Below are 21088 nucleotides of genomic sequence, written 5' to 3' on the forward strand. Positions count from 1 at the left end.
GTGGTGCTACACCCCAGTGAAATGAATGAAGCCAAAGCAGTTAAGTGAACAGGCTTTTAATACAGCTTCAACATACAAAATACAGTATAAAGAAAGGACTAGAAAACTAGAGCGTCAAGTAATAAAAACTGCTCCAAGTTTCATTTCATTGAAATGTGCAAGATATTAAACTGCAGAGGCTGCTGCTGTTTAGAGAGGGAGAGATTCCCTCCAGATACAATAATCCTCCTTTCTCTTCAAGGTTGCAGTAACTGCTGTGTAAACTACAAGCCATCTTCAGCAGCTAGGATCATCCAACAGGGGCTCAGTCAAGTCTGGTTGTTTCTAGCAGGATCACAACTGAATCCCAGTTTCTTAATAACCAGCCACTGAAAAAGTGAGTGCTTTTCCTGTAAACTGACTGAGGTCCACAGGCTGGTGGGATAGCTGCCAAGGTCTTGAACTCAGGTGAACTAGTAGCACAAACAGCTGAGTAGAAGCTCAGGTACTGCCCCCTGTGTAAAAGTTAAAATAGCCTTTCAAAGAGGTCCAGAAACTGTTTCATTCATCCACATTAAACTGCTCATGGCACCCCTATGCTAAATTTTGAATACCAGGTCCTGGAGGAGGAAAGGTAGCATATACTCCCCTGCTGTGCCTTAATTTGTGACACTGTGCAAGCAGCTTTTAAACTGTTTGATCTGTGTGTCTGGCCAACCTTCACTGAAAGCTGCTTTGACCATCAACCCTCCAAAGTCAGCCAGCTAAGAGAGGTAGGTGGCTGGCACTGCCTCACTGTTCTCAGATCCAGCACATCAGTATATACAAGTCTGATCTCAAAGCTGCCACTAGTTGTTCCTATGTCCAAAAGCAGCAGCTCCTTTAGCCCTGGACTAGATGGTTGCATTTCTGGGAGAGGGCTGTCTCCCCTCCCTCCCTGGCATAAAAATTCCCAGTTTTGCCATGCTGGATCTCTACCTTAATAGCTTCATGAGTAAATGCCATACCTTTTATTTCAGCATGGGCTGTAGCAGAGCCATTTAGCTGTCCTTCTCTAGGCTGAGCTGGGGAACAGAGAAGATGGTATTTAAGAAATGTTGTTTGGTACAGCTCCAGCCAGCTAAAACCCCAGGAAATAAAATGAAGCAGCAAGCCAGTCAGGGGAATGAGATTTGCTGCTCCTGTTTATTCCCACCCCATGGAGGAAGGAAGGGGGTGAGCGAGAGAGTAAATAATTTGGAAGTTGCATGCTGGAAGGGAAGGATCAATCTTACATCTCGATACAGACCAAAAGGAGAGGAAAAGTGCTGTAAGGGTCCCTAGGCAGACATCAAATGTAGAATTAAGAACTAAAGAAGACTATTTGGCTTGTGCATCTGGTGTTTTGACACACAGATATCCTTTCCACTGGCTCCTCCCCCCCTCTGATAGTCGACTAGTAGCTTACATCCCCTAGGAAGCAGCACTCAAGCAACAGCAACAACAACTATCTACTATTAAGTTTAACCAGCACTGAAACGAAACAGACCCCACCTGCATTACTTTGGCTCAATGCAAGAATAAAATTATTCAATGAATAAAACGGTACAGACCATGCCAAAGCAGGCACAAAATGAGTGTTTTAAAATCTTCAGTAATTCCAATTTTCTGCTAACTGGTATTTTAGTGTTACCAAGAGAAGAGATAAAGGGGCAGCTCAGGCATTATCCCTCAGAGCTTGCTACGCTATCGTACATAACACTGAAGCCCTTGTTGAAATGGCTTGGAGACATGGTGATGCATGCCAGAGTGCAGTGCATTACTATTCAGCACAAAGCTCATCACTCCACGTACCTGCTTGACCCCGCGTGGAGATCTCACTTGTTAACCTCTCGAAGTAGTCAGGTAAGTCGGCATATTCGTCGCCATATGAAATGACTTTAATCCCTTTATCCAGCATGTTTTCACGGAGCTTCTTAAATTCATCCACGTCTCCCCTCCGCACCAGCATGAAGTGCTCCAGATCCGACTTGTGCTTCACAGCTTCTAGGAAGAGTGCCTGAAATGTGGTGTCATCCACAGTCCAGCCACAGCCCAGGAACAAGAATGATTTGTTTTCATACAGCTTCTGGATCTCCCGCTTTAAAAAAGAGAGAGAAGAGCAGTCTGGGCAGGTTTTATCACGGCTCTTGCAACATGCAAGTTACGCACCATTTGGCTTTTACAAAGCCTCGGGCTCTTAATATGACAAGGTTTACATTAGTTCAGTTATTGTTAGAGTTCCTATCCCATGGCAACTCACCCATTCATCCTAAACACAGATTAATCTGAAATGCCAGGATAGAGACTTTCCTCTAGTAAGTATGGCCTCCCTTCTTTGTGCCCTGGTGTAAACAACCAAATTAAAACGTGTAAGAGTTGCTTGCATCCATATTACCAAGTACTCCAGACTCCTGTCCTTTTAGTTCTTTACTAATCCCCTAATTGTGTCCTCTGCAAATCTGTGTTTACAGCCAGGTCATTAACAAAAATGTTAATGAAGTAGGGCCAAGAAGCAATCCCTACAGAACACCCTTGAAACACACTTACTTGCTGAAGTCTGCATTTACAAAAGACCTAGCTTCTAATCCACAGACTGTGCATCATATTAATTTTATATAATAGTGGTGTAATGAAAGTGTCCCAGTGTCAAGTCAAATGCCTTACAGAAGCCTAGGTATTATATCAACACTTATTTTGATGAGGTTATGGCATTTATTTTATTACAATCCTTTAATCAGCAACTCTGTTACCTTGCCAGGGATCAATGTCAGATAAAGACCTATAATCACCTCGCGCATACCATTTGCCCTTTTAAAATACTTGGAACTACATCAACTTTCTTCCACTTCTCGAACTAATTTATGGAAGGCTGGGCCTGAGAAGTTCTAGCCAGACTGTCTGACCCAAGCGGTGGGGGGAAGGGGCCAATGCCTAAGTTAAGGGCTTCTGGAGAAACCTGTATAGACAAATCTGATAGTTTTACTGAAAAACAGTTTCCTTAAAAACAGAAATAAAAAAAATACACATCAGGATAGCAGTGGCTGCAAGCAGGATACAAGACATGTACATGCTGGTAGGCTACGTCTACATTGGCCCCTTCTCTGGAAGAGGCATGTTAATATCCAACTTCAGAATAGGGAAATCCGCAGGGGATTTAAATATCCCCCGCGGGATTTAAATAAACATGGCCGCCGCTTTTTTCCCGGCTTGGGGAAAAGCCGGAAAAAAGCGTCTAGACTGGCGCGATCCTCTGGAATAAAGCCCTTTTCCGGAGGATCTCTTGTAGGAATAAGAGATCCTCCGGAAAAGGGCTTTATTCCGGAGGATCGCGCCAGTCTAGATGCTTTTTTCCGGCTTTTCCCCAAGCCGGAAAAAAAGTGGCGGCCATGTTTATTTAAATCCCTCGCGGATTTCCCTATTCTGAAGTTGGAAATTAACATGTCTCTTCCGGAGAAGGGGCCAATGTAGACGTAGCCGTAATGTTTAACTCTCTGTCAGAGTTAAGGACATAAAAATGTGATTATCTGGCTAATTTGTATCAACTGTATGATTAGTCGATAAGCACCTCTGCAGGGCCATAGTGGGGGTAGCTCCAGAGGAGCCAACTCGAGCCGGGACTGAGCAAGTCCTGGTTTGTGCCAGCTCCAGAGCCATCTGCGCTTTGGCTCTGCATTTTAAAATGCAGAGGCATCGCGATCAATGCGAGCCAGAACTGCTCAGTCCCGGCTCACGCTGAATTCAGCAGCCCCTGTTCATGGCAGGCCGCCACAGAGCCTGCTCCAGCTCCAGCCCTTGTTCATGGCGGCCAGGGCTGACTGCTATGAACGGGTTGCTTGGCAGCAACAGCTCCTGCCTTTCTCCTGTCTGTGGCAGGGCCCAAGCTCCCTGCTGGGACCCAAGCTGATAGGGGCTGCTCCACAGCAGCGTCCCCCATCTCCTCCCCACCCCTCACTAGAGGCAGCGGGAACCAGCTTTAAAGCCGGCTCTTGTCCCCAGCTTGCTGCGCCTCTCAGAGGCAGGGGGGGGGGGGGGGGGGGGGGGGGGAGCGTCGCAGAGAGCACAGGTCTAGTGGGGACTGCTTGAGTCCCTGCTTGCCCTGTGCTCCCTGCAGCACTTCTGCTTTGAAGTGTACATTTCAAAAGCAGAAGTGCCCGCAGTGGGAACTGGTGGGAGTAGGGACTGAAGCAGTCCCTGCTCACGCTGTGCCTCTGCCTCCCTTGCCTGCTACAGAGAAGGTACTGGGGGAACCGGCTTTACCAGTCCCCCTCCCCCCAGCACTGGCTCCTGCTCCCTCCTCCCCTTACTGCCTCTCTGAGAAGGGGAAGCAACTAGTCAAGTCGACTATCCGACAAGCATTTGCTAACACCCCTAGTCAGAGTTAAGGATGTTAAGTAGTGGTTAACTGGCTAATCGCGCAGTTAGTGACAGGAGTCTGCCATGAGCATCAAGAGAAAATGGAAACTCCACCACCATACAGTCCATCTTGCCCCTTTCAAGATGTCTTTGCGCTGAGTGAGATCTGAACCTTATGCAGAAGCAGAAACATTTGGTGGAAAAACAAGCACCATTACCCCAACAATGAAGGGAAAAGCCAAACAATCACAAGATCCCAGCTAAGCAAAGCATTCTCAGCTTGGGGGCCCAGGCAGGAAAGGGCGCACGAGCTGAAGCTCACCATAACCTCTGTGTTGCGCAGCACATTCTGGTACCCAGCTGGATGGAGAACTATTCCACTGGGGTTTGTGTAAACTCCATGGATATGCAAGACACTGAGCTTCCTTTTCTCCTGTGCCCACTCCAGCACCTGCACAAAACAAACAGTGTGGGAAGTATCTGCAAGGAATGCCCACCCGCAAGACAGAATGGAGTGGGGCAGAGCGAGCTGCAACTGGATGTCTTCATTTGGCAAATCGACATTCCAGGAATTAAATTGTTATAGAACATTTCTGACAAGGAGAGATGCAGAGAAATCCTAGTGCATGTGAAGAAAATAAACTGAAATCATCTGCAAGACATCTAAAACCACAGGAGGTCAGTGCTTAGCTAAAGCCTACCAAGGGTCAGTTTCGGCCAGTCCTCCACAGGGGAGCCAGATGCTTTTCCCAGGCCCCTCATTGCAGGTCTTGCTGAGGCATCATTTTGTAGTGATTAGTTCAAGTTATGAATAGAGCCCGGCTTTTCAGGAGCATCCTGAATTTCAGCCGATTTGAACAGTCAGCTTCTCCTTCAGACCCCTACTCTCATGAGTTCTGGATTCATCTTCTCATGCAGATTAAAAATGGTGTTACATTGCTCATTTGCAGCAGAGGTTGCTGTTTTGTCTTGTCACCCACTGTTGATAGGAAAAGTAGGATTCCTCACTCAGGACTCAGCAAGGAAATGATAAAACAAACTGTAAGAGTGTTATTTTCATATGCATTGATCTCAAAACTACATGCTTATTCCATTTCCAATCTCGACTCCAAACAGTTTTGAGCATGCTTAGGTTAGCCTTTGTTTGCTTCAACATAAAATCCTTATCACATTTTCCTAGTTTACCATGTTTGCAAATTCATTCCTACATAGCTCTTTTCCTTATTTAATCCTGCAATGACTGAGAATACTATATTTGGATCACTGTAAATATATCCAGTAGTGCATATTGGGAGCTCATGTAGGAGACTGGAATTTAGAAATGTGATTGAACTGATATATTTGACTTGGGCATAATGAAGAAAAATCACTAGCTCCTGTCCCTCCTCCCCATATGCTGCTGCCTCTGAAATAGAGATAGCAGAGCGTGGGGAGGGAAGAACATAAGAACGCTCATTGATTAACCATTTAAATATGTATTACACATTCCTATATAGTCTATAATATACCACAAAAGGAATATATTTTATCCAAAAAAATTGATTAGTTTTTTTGGTGTATATAACTGCCAGCACAGTTCAAAATCGTAAAGCCAAGGCCTGTCTGGAGTCAAAGCTGGGAGTATGCTGGCAACTGAAAGCCAGAAGTCCTAAGCACAAATCAGAGCAGTACAAAAGATATTAAGATGCCCTGGGGCTTCTGAGTTACAAGGATGTCCGCCAGCATTTCTAAGGACTGACATTCGGGATGCAAAGGAACTTGAGGATGTTCTTTCCTCTCCTAGAATACTAGACTGCAACACTAAAGGACCATCCAGCCTGGGATATATAATCTACCACTATAAATTAAAGTCAGTGTCAATAGCACGACACATTTCGAGCAGGTGGAGGATGTTCCACCACCACTGACCTGTGATTTGTGTGAACAAAGAGCAGAATGTTTAGCCTGGCTGCCATGAGGAAGAGTCGGGTTTACCTTTTTTTCATCAGTAAGGTCGAGAGATTCAAGCTGTTTCCCTTGGTCTGTTGCATACAGTTCCAGAAGGTTATCAAAGTTTGTAGTTAATACGAGCGCTCCATTTTCCATCAAGTGAAGCACAGACTGAAGCAGCTGTTTCCCAGAATCCTCCATTTTAGACTCTAGGTCATCAAACACCTCATATAGACAGTCTTTGAAAAACGTGGAGCGGACATTGCTAGTGCGCTGCAGAGGGAATCGAGAAAGCAAGGTCAGAGCTGGGATTTGGTTCCCTGTAGCATTTTTCATAGCATGGACTTGGAGTAGAGGGCAGTATACAAACCTACATACCTAGCCTGAAGCACTTTGCAAGGCAATGAGTTAGCAGGGGGTACAGACCACGTGTAAGCAAACACAGCAGCAGTTATGTGATCAGAAAAGAGCTTTCAGGTTAGAGAGTAGGCTGTGTGAACAGATGAGATGCAGCCTCGGCCAGGACACCAAACCGATTGCCCATCCTGGCATGTCTAACGTGCTCATCATGCTGAGACAGAAGCATGTACAAGTACAGTGAGATCTTTACTCTCTATTGAGCACTCATGCAGACAAAAGGGACCTAGGTTTAACCATTCTGTTAAAATAGGGCCTTTTTAACTGCTGTACTCAAGTGCTGTCCTTCGTGGCAGCAGCAAGGACAAGCACAAGGCCTGAAGTGGGATTTGAACGCACAGCCTTCTACCCAGAATTGAGACCACTGGTGGCCAGGCCTCCCCAAAACCTATCTCAGAGGCACATTCTTCTCCAAACAAAATGCTTACTCTGGAATTGCTAAGAAAAACTAAGCCTTTACTCTCTCAGGCAGTGCTAACACAGGCTGCTAACGAAGCAGGTACTTTCTGCAACACAGCTATGTAAGGAAACAGTGCACAGAGCAAGGTAATCTCCACAGAGGAACTCCCATCTGAGCCCCCCTCCCACCACTTCAGTCAATACAATCATGAACTTCTGAACCAGAGCCATCAAGCTACAACTGATGCACCATCTCACTGATACCAGCTAGGCTGGTTTGGTACCTTGACCCTGGCACACTAAGTGATGGGAGTAGGAACTTCATGCAACTCCCTGAGGTTGCCCCAAGGACAAGGAGGCAGGACCAGTGGATGGGTTTCAGGGACAGCAATACCTAGCCAGCCAAGCCCATTAGGGCAATTGCTAGGGCAAATCCTTGGCCACCCCCCACTCTAACAGACCCATTCTACACAGTGGGGCTACATCTAGACTGCAAGCTTCTTTTGAAAAAGAGCATCTTAGACCATGGGTTGCCAAACTGGGGGGCGTGAAGAAATTCCAGGGGGGGCACGAGGCAACCCTGCCACACACATCCCCGTCAACAGCACTCCAAGTTCTGCTGCTTTTTTTGGGGGGGGGGGGGGGGGGGGGGTGTAAGGGTTTCTCAAAAATCAAAAAGGGGGAGTGATGCCGAAAAGTTTGGGAATCATTGGTCTAGACTACAATCAGTACTTTCGAAAAAGAAAGCTGCTTTTTCGAAAGAGAGCACCCAGGCAGTCTGGATGCTCTCTCTTGAAAAAGCACAGTTTGCATTACATAGCGTCTTTTTTCAAAAGAGCACTTTCAAAAAAAGGCGTTATTCCTCGTAAAACGAGGTTTTCCACGGTCAAAAAAACTGCTGTGTTGTTTTGATTTATTGTAGAAAGAACGCGGCAGCAGTCTAGATGCAGAGGAAGTTTTTTTTTTTTTTTTTTTTTTAAAGGCCACTTTTTTCAAAAAAACTCTGTAGTCTAGACACACCCTGGGGTTGATGAATCCTCCTGCAGGTATTCACTCACCGGAGACAGTTTCTGGATAAGGTCATGGGCAACATGAACAAGGTTCTTGTCTTCTTGGAGACATTTCTGAAACTTTCTGCTCTCCTCCTCTTCAAGAAGATCAAAGTCAATTGCAGCATCCAGCAGGGCCTGGATTAATCCTTTCCAAGACTTCAGTGCTGGAACTTGAGGAGCTACGGCTGCACTGATCCCTGTCCCAATTACCAGAACAAGTTCACCGGGCTTTTTGGTTTTAAGGCTTGGCAATAGTTTCCTGCAGCAAGGGAAGAGAGAAGGACATTTGTGCTGACATAAATGCGTGTCCCAAATGCACACACCGGGGCCAGAACTTGGAGGAGGCAAGAGAGGCTGAAGGAGTTGGCCTGCTATGCCCAGATTTCAAATCCAAGCGTACACTCGGTCACTCATGGAGAGAGACAGGGCAGCGACAGAGTCTCCTAAAAGGCAGTGCAGTTCTACAGGCCAGTAACAGCCAACTATAGGCATGAGATAGTCACAACCTGGTCCTTTATCAGTCTAGTTAAGGCAAAATTCCCTGGCACCCAAACAACTTTCTAAAGCAGAGGAAGCCAAGTTAATTTTAGCTGCAGGACAGCAGAGGTCCTAGCAAGTGGTGCCATCTAAAAATGCAGGTTAGGAGGATGGCTGGAATGTGGTGAGTGGCAAGGAGGTTTGCCTTGATGATCCCAGTTGATGTACACTTTTGTACACACCCACTAACAGGCTCACAATGCACTCCCTGTGCTGTAGCAAGGGGGCTCCAGCACACCCTGGGGATTTGGGAAGAGGAAATTATGTAACCTGAAGTGTATCAGAGAAAGCAATATAGGATGGCAAGCAGCTGGTCCACAAGGGGAGCTGGTTTTTATCTGGCTGATTATAGAGGCAGCAGCGCTGGATGGCAGGGGGTCCCTTGGAGTGGGGCCAGGAGCGCACTGGCTGCCGGCCCCCCATCCTTGGGGACTATTGATTAGTCATGTAATCACTAAGATTTCATGAGGTTACACATCTATTCAATTACACAATATCTAACATTCCTACTGCATACTGGCTGCCTCTTGAGGAAACAATTCTTTGACCCTTTGGTTTGTGAATATATTCAGATATTACTCTACTACTCATATGATCTGTAATTTTTATGCAGGGAGTTAAATTATTTCTGAACTCTAATTCTCCCGTAAAAGAAATAAACTTTCCCTAAGAGTCTGGAAGTGCAATCAGGCCTTTTTATATTTTCAGAATCCTGTGAGCCTGAGTATCAGAAAATGAGCCCAACAAAGATGATTCTAAGCAATAATTCTTCTAGAAAGACATTTGGTTCCCACACTGATAAGAAGCCATTTCTATTATTGCATTCCTAGCAAGCCAGCCTACACTCCCAGTCTCCTTTCTGTTTACATTAGAGATCTACAGGGTGGAAAATGAAAACAAAAACTAAAAATATTTAAAAAAAACCCTGAAGACTTTTATTGTTTTTTAAATTAAGTTTTATTTCACCCCCTTCCTGCCTTCTCACAGCCAATAAGTCAGTCGAGTTAGCCAACTACATTTCCTCCAACAGCTCTTCAGACATATTTTTCTGCCAAACCAACCCAGAGAGAAGATCAAGCACTGGCTAGTATCTTCAGCACATCCAGGCACCCTCCAGGATGCCAGGGAGTTAAAGTAACTGAAACAAATCGGATGTCCTTTTCTGCTTTGAAACAGAACCCGTTCTGGGAATTTTCTTAACCTGAATTAAATACCTTATCTTACAGGCTAATCACCACAAGAAACAGGCTGGACTGAATTAAACCAAAGGCATCTAAATCATCAAGGGGAAAGCTTCAATTTGGTCTTTATTTTTGCTGTTTCTTTGTAATGGGATACATAATGGTGTCTCCTGAAGCCAGAGCCCAGATCCCAACATCTGTGGGAACTTCCCCAGCCTCTTGCACCCAATAGCTCCTGAATCCCCCACAGGACATGACTGGTTGTGCCATATTTATTATAAACCACTCTCTCAAGTGTTAGATTTTCCTCCCGTGCCTTTTTTATATAGAAAAACAGCCTTTCACTCAAAAGCTTTGACAGGCTCACGGAGTCAGTATATTTATTTTTTATTTATTTGCTTTAAGCAATAACTAGGCCTTAACATATTTTGTATTAAAATAAACATGTTTAAAATCTGAGTTTAAGATTAAAAATGAAAATAAAAATCAGATTTATTAAAAAAAAATACAATTTAAATAAAAAACCTGTTTTCCCCAAATAGAGATTTCTATTTACACCAACAAGAAAATAATGGTTATAACAGACGGCCAAAGGCAGCACACACTATCAGACAAGCCTTGGAAAGGTCACTGAGACTTAGTGCCAGGTGTCACACCCCTTTCTAAAACAAATGTAGGGTCATTTAAAAAAGCCTTTCATCATTTCTCCTATTTATACAATATGGACATTGAAATACTAGTAAGTTTACCTGGGTTTTTTTGCGGGTGGTATTCCATCCACCAGTAATGTGTCTTTATCCAAGTTTATGCTCACTGTAGAAGCCATCCAGTTTCTGTAACAGACAAATTTACAATAAGCAAAATTAATAAGTGTGATCTGATCTGGAGCAGCCTAACTAACTTTGTAAAGGAAGAACAAATATTTAGTCTAGTTATCTGTATCAGCACTTTTTGGCAAAGGACTGCACTATTCTGGACTCTTCAGCTCCAACTCAGTCATCTGGAATGAACCAAAAACTCATTTTGAATGAAGTTTTGCAAAATATCCAGGAGATTAATGGATGCTGCTGACCACAAATATTTTCAAACTCCCCATTAGTTAGACTATCCTCTCAGAAGCTTAAAAGTAAGAATTTCTTACCAACTCCACCCTCTAACATTTTTTACCCAGGCTTAATAACTACAATTAACATGGTTGATTTCTCTCAAACGGGCAGCCGTGTTAGTCTGTAACTTTAAAAACAATGAGTAATCCTGTAAGCACCTTAGAAACTAACAAAAATATACACGTTGTATCACAAACTTTCGTGAGCAAAACCCACTTCCTCTGTTCATCTGAGGAAGTGGATTTTGCCCACAAAAGCTCATGATACTATATTTGTTAGTCTTTAAGGTGCTCCAGGACTACGCATTGTTTATAATGGTTGATTTGGTTTTAAACAGCACCCATAATCATTGTGCCACTGCATTATCTCTCCACATGCCAGCCTAACATTAGGATCACCTCTTCTCCCCTGCAGCAAACTCTCCCCAAGGTAATACCTAGATTATAGTCCAATACCATCTCTTTACCTTGCCCACTCATCTTGGTTTGTTGGCCTGCATCCTTAGGCAATGGGGGCACTTCTCTGAGAATATCTGACAGCAAACTTGCTGCCCCAAGGCCAGCAGGAGCAAGTACAAAAGATTTTTGTTGACTCTAAAAAGAGGCTAATGTGGGTTTTTTTTATTCTTTGTTGATGAGTAAATGGTCACATCCATTATATATCTCTACTCAAAGGATTTTACATGCTGACCACTTAAATGTCAAATTATATACAGGCAGTCCCCGACTTACGTGGATCCGACTTATGTCGGATCCGCACTTACGAACGGGGCTTTTCTCGCCCAGGAGCTCACGAGCGGCGGGTCGCCACCCATGTCCTCTGGGGCGAGAAAAGCTTCTCCCGGTCTCCGTGGTCTGCTGGGGCGGGGGGTCCAGCAAAGCTGCTGGCCCCCCCCCCCAGAAGACCAGGCAGTGGGACTCCCGCCGCCTGGGCAGCTTTGCTCCTGTCCCCCTGGTCTGCTGGGGGGGTCCAGCAAAGCCACTGGACCCCCCCAGCAGACCAGGGACACCCGAGCAAAGCAGCCACCTAGTGGTGGCTTTGTTCTGGTGTCCCTGGTCTGCTGGGGGGGGTTAAGCGGCTTTGCTGGACCCCCCCAGCAGACCAGGGGGACAGGAGCAAAGCCTTGGAGCACGCCCGCAGCTTTGCTCTCCGTCTCCCTGGTCTGCAGGGAGATGGGGAGCAAAGCCGCGGAGCACGCCCACAGTGGGACAGCCCAGGCGCGCTTGGGCTGTCCCCCTGCGGGTGTGCTCCGCGGCTTTGCTCCTGTCCCTCTGGTCTGCTGGGGCGGGGGGTGCAGCTAGTGCCCCCCCAGCAGACCAGGCTCCGGACCAACCCGGCAGCACCCCAGCTGCTCTGCCCCAGGTGTCCTGATTCAGCCGCTGCTGGTCAGTTTCAGCAGCGGCTGAATCAGGACGCCTGGGGCAGAGCAGCTGGGGTGCTGCTGGGTTGCTCCAGTAGCGCTGAGGAGCCGCGCTACTGGAGCAACCCAGCAGCACCCGAGCTGCTCTGCCCCAGGCGTCCCCAAGTCAGCCGCTGCTGAAACTGACCAGCGGCTGGCTACAGGAAGCCCGAGGCAGAGTTGCTCTGCCCCAGGCTTCCTGGAATCAGCCGCTGAGCAGTTTCAGCAGCAGATGACTTGGGGACGCCTGGGTTTCTTAAGTTGAATCTGTATGTAAGTCAGAACTGGCATCCAGATTCAGCCGCGGTTGAAACTGATCAGTTTCAGCAGCAGCTGACGCCAGTTCCGACTTACATACAGATTCAACTTAAGAACAAACCTACAGTCCCTATCTTGTACGTAACCCGGGGACTGCCTGTACTCGAAAACCCTTGTCAATACTCCTTCCAATGAAACTGTTGGTCAGGAGAATTGCCAATTTTTGTCTCTGACATACGCAGACATACTCTCCAAACCAGTATGATTAGTTAAAGGGATAATTCTTGAGGAAATTAAAACATTCAGTGAAATCTATGGTGGCACCATGTACAGATGAAATAACTTCATTCTTCTCTATCTCCAGCATAATAGGAAAACATCCTGCACATGCACCAACATGGTGGTCCAGCAGCTCTCATTTCTAACTTACATTACATATCCCTGCAACATGGCATTTTCACCATCATCTCCTCCTCTTCCTGTCCCTGAGCCTTCTTGTTCTCAGCTGCAAGGCAGAAAGTACTCCTAATCACCCCTGAAACAGTCAGTGTGGTAAGATGTCTACGTGTTGATCTATCTAAAACATAGATGGATAGACCAGGCAGGGGTTCAGCCCACAGGACTGCCACCACAACCCAGGATGATTTCAGGGCCAGAGTATGCAGAAGACACCACATTTGCTCCTTGTATGCAGATAAAGCACAGCTTTTGGCAAGTAAGACTCTGAATAGTCTTGTGTTTCTTTCAGCCTGGATAATTTGTACTGGAACATCACCAGACAGCCAATGCACATGAGTATCAAATCTAACAGGTCATCAATTCACTGACAAAACACACATAGTACACATCAGCTTCCAAACTTAATTTAGAACACAATGTTTACAACATCTGTTCCCTTACCTTTATGTTTTGTTCCTTTGTCCTCTCACTGTCCCTTTGATCACTCCAGACCCAAAGAAAAATCTGAAATATGCGTCAATTTCTTGCCAGTTCTACCCAACATGCTCTTGTTTACTTCCAGATGTATAATACAGAGAGGAAATCAATGGTCCGATGTTTCTTCAATACCAGAGTGTGTAATGAGGAGTGCCTTAAGAATCCTTGACCACACTTGTAAAGCAGTCACTGACAGACCAACAGACTTCTTTTTTTAAAGCAAAGAGTTGTGTGTCAGCAGGCACTAGCACACAAACAAGAGATCTGTATGAAGAAGAAGACAGACATTATGATAGTCTAGCCCAGTGGTCTCCAACCTTTTTATACCCGAGATCACTTTTTAAATGTCAGAACAAGCCAAGATCTACTGCCCCATCCTTCCCCCAAGACCCCATCCCTTCCTGGAAGCCCCGCTCTCTGTTCTCCTTTTCGCTATCACTTGCTATCCCCAGCCCTTATACACTCTCAGGGTATGGCTATACTGCCGCTCCCCCCCCCCGCCGATTCTTCTGTAGGAAGAGGTTTTTCCAAACTTTGGCCTGTCTAGACTGGACCAAAAGTTAGAAAAACACCTTTTTTCGGAAGCCCCTTTATTCCTCATGGAACAAGGAATACAGGGTTTACCAAAAAAGCATATTTGCTCTTCCACTAAAAAAAAAAAAAAAAAAAAAGCAGAACAAACTTGTCCCTGGATGCGGAAGAGTTTTTCTGGGATTCCTCTGGAATCCCAGAAAAACTCCTGCAGTCTAGCCATACCTTCACTGGGTTGAGACAGGATGTGTGGGCTCTGGGTTGGGAATGAGGGATTTGGGTGTGGGAAGGGGCAAGAGGTGCAAGCTCTGGGAGGAAATTTGGATGCAGGAGGAGGTGGAGAAGGGGATGCTGGCTTGGGGAGGGGGCTCCAGGCTAGGAATTGTTGGGGTCAGGTGGAGGGTTGGGGTACTGAGCAAGCCACAGGCTTATAGATGTGAGGGTGCAGGAGTTTGGGTTGGGGTATGTGAGGGGCTCAGGGCAGGGAGGTTGGGAGCATGATGGGCTCAGGACACAGATGTGCGATGTGTGGATGGTGCAGAAGTGTTGTGGTAGAAGACTGAGGATGTGAGGGTGCAAGAGTTTGAGGATGGGAGAGGCTGAGGACAGGAGGTTCCAATGTATGAAAGGCTCAGATCTAGGGTGGGGGGGAAGGGGAGGATGCAGCAGCTAGATGGAGGCTTGGCCCCAATTGGGGGTTTGTTGGGCAGGCTTCATTTTTAAATAAAATATGTCAAACAAAAAGTTTCAGCATTGTTTTTATTTATGAGAAGGGCAGAGAACCTGTTTTGAGTCAGGGGTCACTGACCTCAAGAACAGTAAGTTGGGGCTCACAAGTGAGAGGCAAAAAAAAAAAACTCTTCCAACCCCCTCCCACCACCAAACCTCACTAATGTGGCCCCAATTGTGCTGGAGAGAGCAGGGGACATGGTACTGAGGAAGAGTGCTAGTGGGTGCTGGGGCAGGGTGCCAATGGAGGCAGGGTGTCCCCAGCATGCATCTCCTCCCGGGACTCCTACCCCCTTCTCCCCCCAGAGTAGGGAAGCCCTGGCACGTGCCTCCTCCTGGGACTCGACTCCTCCCCGCATCCCCACAGAGGAGGGAAGCTCCAGAGCATGCCTCCTCCTGGGACTCCTCCCCCCCTACTTTCCCCCAGAGAAGGGAAGCCCCGATGTGTGCCTCCTCTGGTGACTCCTACCTCACGCAGCAAGTCCCCGGCATGCCACAAACCTGGGTTGTGGTACCGCACCGGCTATAGGGGGAGGGGGAGCAGCCAGCGCACTTCCTAAAACCCCAGAAGTGGTGTGCAGCTGCTGGGCTTCCACCCCGCAGGAAGCTGGCACTACCCCCATTGTTGCTGGAGATAAGTAGTGGGGCTTCTTGGGGGTGGGAAATTGGGGGGGCTTTCGAATGCCTTGCGATTGACTGGTCGAGCCCTCCTGATCAACCAGTCAATCGCGATCGACGGGTTAGTGACCATAGGTCTAGTCTGTAGATTTTAGCCACCTGAGCTTTTAACTCTGATCAGTTTAGTGAAGAATATCAAACACCCAGTTGGTATGTTTGACAAACTTTTGGTTACCCAACTTCCCCCACATATACGTTTATTTTCCCGTTACAGAAGCACTTGTAGGATGTTTACTTGAGAGTCCTGCAGTAGGAGGATACAGAATAACAGCGCTCTTCAGGCAATGTTGTGTAATACTATCTGCTCCCTGCATTTTACAAAAAGTAGCCTCCCAAATCACCTCTGTAACTTTGGTATATAACCAGCTCTTGCAATGGTGGTGGTCTAAACCAGTCTCTCCAATGTGATTACCATTAAGGATGTACAAAAACAATTAAAAATGTAACCATGTAACTGTGACTAAGCAATAAGAAACAACTGAGTATGCAAGGGAGTCAGAAAGGGGAAAACCCATGGCCTAGGGGTAGAGAACTGGGCAGGAATCCAAATTCAAAATGTCAGCTGGATTCTGCATCAGGACAAACAAGGGACTGGGAATGATAGAGTGATGAAAGCAGGAGCTTTCTAAATATATAATACAACAATACAAGCTTCAGGGGACCCATTTGATTTGGTATTTCCACATACTGGAAGCAGAGGAGTCAAAACACTTCTGGGAACAGAGAGGCATGCATCCCAGGGCTAACTGGGATGAGATAAAGACATCAAAAGCTGGCTGGAATCAACATATTAACTGAAGACCCAGAACAAAACATGGGAATCCCAATGACTGAACATTAACACTTAATGACAGCAGGCTGAACATGTGAACTGTGTGTGGTTTGGCAGCAGGACAATGGACCGGAGAGGTCAGGCACCTGCAGTAAGAAGTGTTTGCAGACACACAGCAATCTCCTGAGACTTAGAGACAAAGGGGCAGAGGGCAGAAGGATGGGTTCCTAGAGCCTCAGCTTTAGACGGTATGAACTCTGCCCTAGATTACCACAGAGGAACAAAGATTAGTGCTTCGAGATGCTGCATTGCAACTGATCCAGCTCTGGGAAGACAGGGGCGGGGGACTGGAAAAGACTCCCTGACATCACAGCAAATACATTGATCCTTAAAATAGGTGAAAGCGGCGAGGCGTCCTGTGGCACCTTATAGAGGTGTAGGAGCGTAATAAGCTTTCGTGGGCAAAGACCCACTTCGTCAGATGTGAAGTTTCTAAACAGAAATCTCTCCCAGCCCGATGTTCACGGTGCTAGAGCCTGCACCCCGCCCTGGAGGTATCCGAGCCCCAAGGCCTATCTTGGTGGAAATGGGGACCCTTCGGAGTCGGACACTGACCAGGTGACTCAGGTCACAACCAGTGTTTCTTGGTTCACCGAGCGCGTGGGCAGCCCCCCCGGGGGCGAGTCCAATGCTGCCCAGCAGAGCCTGCAGCGCGTGTTCCTACTGGGGGTGCGCGTGTGCAGGCGCCTGGAGCAAACTATCTGCCACCCCGGGAATGGGGGGGGGGAGAACACGGGGGGGGGGAACACTGCTCACAACTCTGCTCACAGGCAAGGGAGCGCCTCGCCCCCGCCCTTGCACCACAACCCCCCCCCCCCCCACAGGGTTTCCTTACACACGAGAGGCGCTTTTATGGGACCTTTCTGGGTGGGCGGGAAGGGGGGGGGTTATTGAAACACTGACCTGCGGGGAGACGCGCCCCGCGGAATGGAGCCGGCAGCGGGGGGGGGGGGGAGACGCCAGGCTCTGTGGGGAGCCCGGTCCCCAGCCGCCTCACCCCGCCCCAGAGGCTCACGTGGTACCGCCCGCCCCATAGCGGCAGCGCGCGCCACAGGGGTGTCCAAGGGCGCGCGCGCCGCAGGGAGGGGTTCGCGCCCAAGCCGCGCGCGCTCACCCGGCTGCGGCGCCCCCGAGCTCTTCCGCCGCTGCCGGCCGGACCCGCCGGCCCACGCAGGCGCGTTGCGCCGCCCCCCGCCACGCAGGCGCGTTGCACCAGCCTCCCGTCCACGCACGGACGCACGCACGCGCGCTGTCTCCGGCGCGGCCCACGCAGGCGCACTGCGCTACTCTCCCAGCGCTGGTCTCCCAGCTCTCCGCCCCAGCCCCAGCCCCGCCCCCGTGAGCGATGGGCCGGTGCTCGCCCCGCCCCATGGGTAGCCTAGGCAACGCGTATCCGTGGGAAACGCGCCACTGGAGGGGGGAGGGGTGCGAACCTCCACACCCCCCCCCCCAGCAGCAGCCAGCTGATGAAAGTGCCTGGGGGGCGGGGGGGGGCTGTGTCTTGCCCGCCCCTGGTTTAAATAGGGGGACAAGCACCTGTCCGCTGTTGAGGCAGCAGTGCATAAGTGAGCTGTATAATTCACCACCCTGCCCTTGCACGCTGAACAGTGAAATCACAATCGTGCACGACTGACACTTGTTGAAGATGTGACACTGTAAACGTATTTGCCACGCTACAACTGTAAAACGGCTTCCTGAGGAGACCCAGTCTGATGCTTTTTCTTAGGAAGATGAAAAGCTGCTTTTAAAAAAGTTGTAGTGCACGGTGGTGAGATGATTAATACAGTTTCCCCTTTGAGGGGCTTATAATAATGTTAGGAGCCGTACAATATAAAAAAAATATAAATTAGGAGCTTAAGTTATTATGTTAGGCTCGTCAGCAGGCTAACTTCTTCCCCCTGACGGTTGGAATTACCATCTGGATTTCTATATACAAAGCTTCCGCAACAATGCACAGACTGACATTATTCGCAAACGACAACAAGCGACACACAATCTTAGCCGCGCTGAACACCATGCCATCCAGAGTCTCAAAAACAACCTGGACATTATCATCAAACCAGCTGATAAAGGGGGTGCTGTGGTCATTATGAATAAGGCCGACTATAACCAGGAGGCAACCAGACAACTCTCGAACACCACATTTTACAAACTTCTCTCCTCTGATCCCACCTCGGAATACCAAAAGAAACTACACTGTCTCCTTAAAAGCCTCCTCACAGCTACTCGGGAACAAATCCACACAGAAACACTTTCTGACCCCCGACCAGGATTGTTCTATCTGCTTCCCAAGATCCACAAACCTGGACACCCCGGACGTCCCATCATCTCTGGTATTGGCACGCTCACTACTGGTCTATCCAGCTATGTAGACTCTCTTCTCAAACCCTTCGCAACCAACACCCCCAGCTATCTCCGAGACACTACTGACTTCCTAAGGAAACTACAAAACATCGATAACCTCCCCACTAACACCATCCTTGCCACCATGGACGTAGAAGCTCTATACACCAACATCCCACATGAAGACGGATTACAAGCAATTAGAAACACTATCCCAGAGGACACCACTGCCAACCTGATAGCAGACCTATGTAACTTTGTTCTCACCCACAATTATTTCCAGTTTGAGAACAACTTATACCTCCAGATCAGCGGCACAGCCATGGGTACACGCATGGCCCCACAATATGCTAACATCTTTATGGCTGACCTAGAACAACGTTTCCTCAACTCCCGTCCCCTCTCACCCCTTCTCTACTTACGCTACATCGATGACATTTTTATGATCTGGACGCATGGCCAAGAAACACTGGAGATATTCCACAGAGATTTTAACAACCTACACCCCACCATCAACCTCAGCCTGGACCATTCTACACGAGAGGTCCACTTCCTGGACACCACAGTACAAATCAACAATGGAAAATTAGACACCACTCTCTACAGAAAACCCACTGACTCATACAGTTACCTACATGCTTCCAGCTCCCATCCAGAACACACCATACGATCTATCGTCTACAGCCAAGCCCTTCGATACAACCGCATCTGCTCTAATCCCACTGACAGAGACCAGAAGCTTCAGGATCTTTACCAAGCATTTATAAATCTCAACTACCAACCCGGAGAAATAAAAAAGCAAATTGAAAGAGCCAGACGAATACCTAGAAACCATCTACTTCAAGACAGACCCAAGAAAACCAACAATAGAACACCACTTGTCATCACCTACAACCCCCAACTTAAACCTGTCCAACACATTATCAATAAACTACAGCCTATACTGGAACAGGATACCATACTCCAAGAGGCTCTGGGAGACAGACCCATTGTCTCCTATAGACAACCACCTAACCTCAAGATGATTCTTACCAACAACCACAGGACATACCATACTAATACCAACCCTGGTACCTTCCCTTGCAACAAACCCCGTTGCCAGCTTTGTCCGCATATTCATTCTGCTGATACCATTATTGGACCTAACCGAGTTATAAGATCAAGAACACATATTCCTGTGCATCCAGAAATATAATTTATGCTATCATGTGCCAAAAGTGTCCGTCTGCTATGTACATTGGACAAACATCTCAGACACTTCGCCAAAGGATTAATGCCCACAAAACATATCAGACAAGATCACAAAGAAAAAACTATTTCTTGCCATTTCAACCAGAAAGGACACTGTCTCAATGACTTCACCACCTGCGTTCTTCTACAAAGACCTTTTACATCTGCACTTGAAAGGGAATCCTCTGAACTGTCATTCATGTTAAAATTCGACACTATCCGGGGGGGTGGATTGAACAAAGACCCCAACTATCTTACCCATTACCAGGATAGCTTCCCCAATTATCACCTCTAATACCATTAGCTCACAGACATCTAACTTTCCCCACCTCTAATATCATTAACTCACAGATACTTACCTTCCTTCCTCCCCCACCCCCTGCATCCCCCTTCAGTTCTGAAATGTGATTTGTCCTTTTCATGTGTTCATTTTTTTAATTGTATCCTTTGGTATATATGGTTGTGACTATTTTCTTCCACTATTTGATCTGAGGAAGTGGGTCTGGCCCACGAAAGCTCATCATCTAATAAACCATCTTGTTAGTCTTTAAAGTGCTACATAGTCCTGCATTTTACTTCAGCTACCCCAGACTAACACGGCTACATTTCTATTACTATTCTTCCCTTCATTCTGAGTGATGACTTTAGGTTTGTGAATCGCAGCATGTGAATCTACCCCGTTTTGGAAAAGTTTACTTTGAATTGCTGCAAATATTGATTTGTATTGACCTCCAGAGTCTAGAGGGAGTAAAAAAAATCTCTGAAGGGTTAACCTCAGCTGGACTGTGGTGCAGCAATCTGTCTAAAGCAATGTTTCTGCTTTGTATGGAGGAAGTGTTATTGATGGTGCCTTTTTGGTCAACAAAGGGGGCTGGGAATTATTGAAACATTAGCCAACTCTACACTAGGAAAATAGACCTCAAACAGGCTGTGTCTACACTGGCGCGGTCTTGTGCAAAAGCAGCCGCTCTTGCACCAAAACTTGCTGCCTGTCTACACTGGCTGCATGTTCTTGCGCAAGTAAACTGACGTTCTAATGTATGAAATCAGGGCTTCTTGCGCCAGAACTCTGATGCTCCCACTCACGAATAAGCCCTTTTGCGCAACTGTTCTTGCGCAAGAGGCCAGTGTAGACAGGCAACATGAATTTCTTGCGCAAGAAAGCCCTATGGTTAAAA

General features: G+C 47.3%; 1 protein-coding gene across 3 annotated transcripts; it reads right to left on the reverse strand.

Annotated features, from left to right (window-relative positions):
• Positions 1 to 40: 40 nt before the first annotated feature.
• SIRAL1 (SIR2 antiphage like 1) lies at positions 41 to 17590 on the reverse strand. Of its 3 annotated transcripts, none has more exons than XM_075909290.2 (9): positions 17452 to 17590; positions 13532 to 13831; positions 10618 to 10701; positions 8157 to 8409; positions 6328 to 6555; positions 4676 to 4804; positions 1813 to 2098; positions 987 to 1043; positions 41 to 494 (listed from the first exon to the last, which is right to left on the reverse strand). In XM_075909290.2, the coding sequence occupies exons 3-9, from the start codon at positions 10692 to 10694 to the stop codon at positions 481 to 483; spliced, it is 1044 nt and encodes a 347-aa protein (XP_075765405.1). In that variant the 5' UTR covers positions 10695 to 10701; positions 13532 to 13831; positions 17452 to 17590; the 3' UTR covers positions 41 to 480. The 3 variants fall into 3 exon arrangements, with proteins under 3 accessions (XP_075765405.1, XP_075765408.1, XP_025039661.1); XM_075909293.2 differs by lacking the exon at positions 17452 to 17590 and adding an exon at positions 17241 to 17309; XM_025183876.3 differs by lacking the exons at positions 13532 to 13831; positions 17452 to 17590 and adding an exon at positions 13062 to 13112.
• Between the last annotated feature and the right edge of the window lie 3498 nt (positions 17591 to 21088).

Source organism: Pelodiscus sinensis, chromosome 25, assembly GCF_052426305.1.
Source record: "Pelodiscus sinensis isolate ZL-2025 chromosome 25, ASM5242630v1, whole genome shotgun sequence".
Classification (NCBI taxonomy): domain Eukaryota; kingdom Metazoa; phylum Chordata; order Testudines; family Trionychidae; genus Pelodiscus; species Pelodiscus sinensis.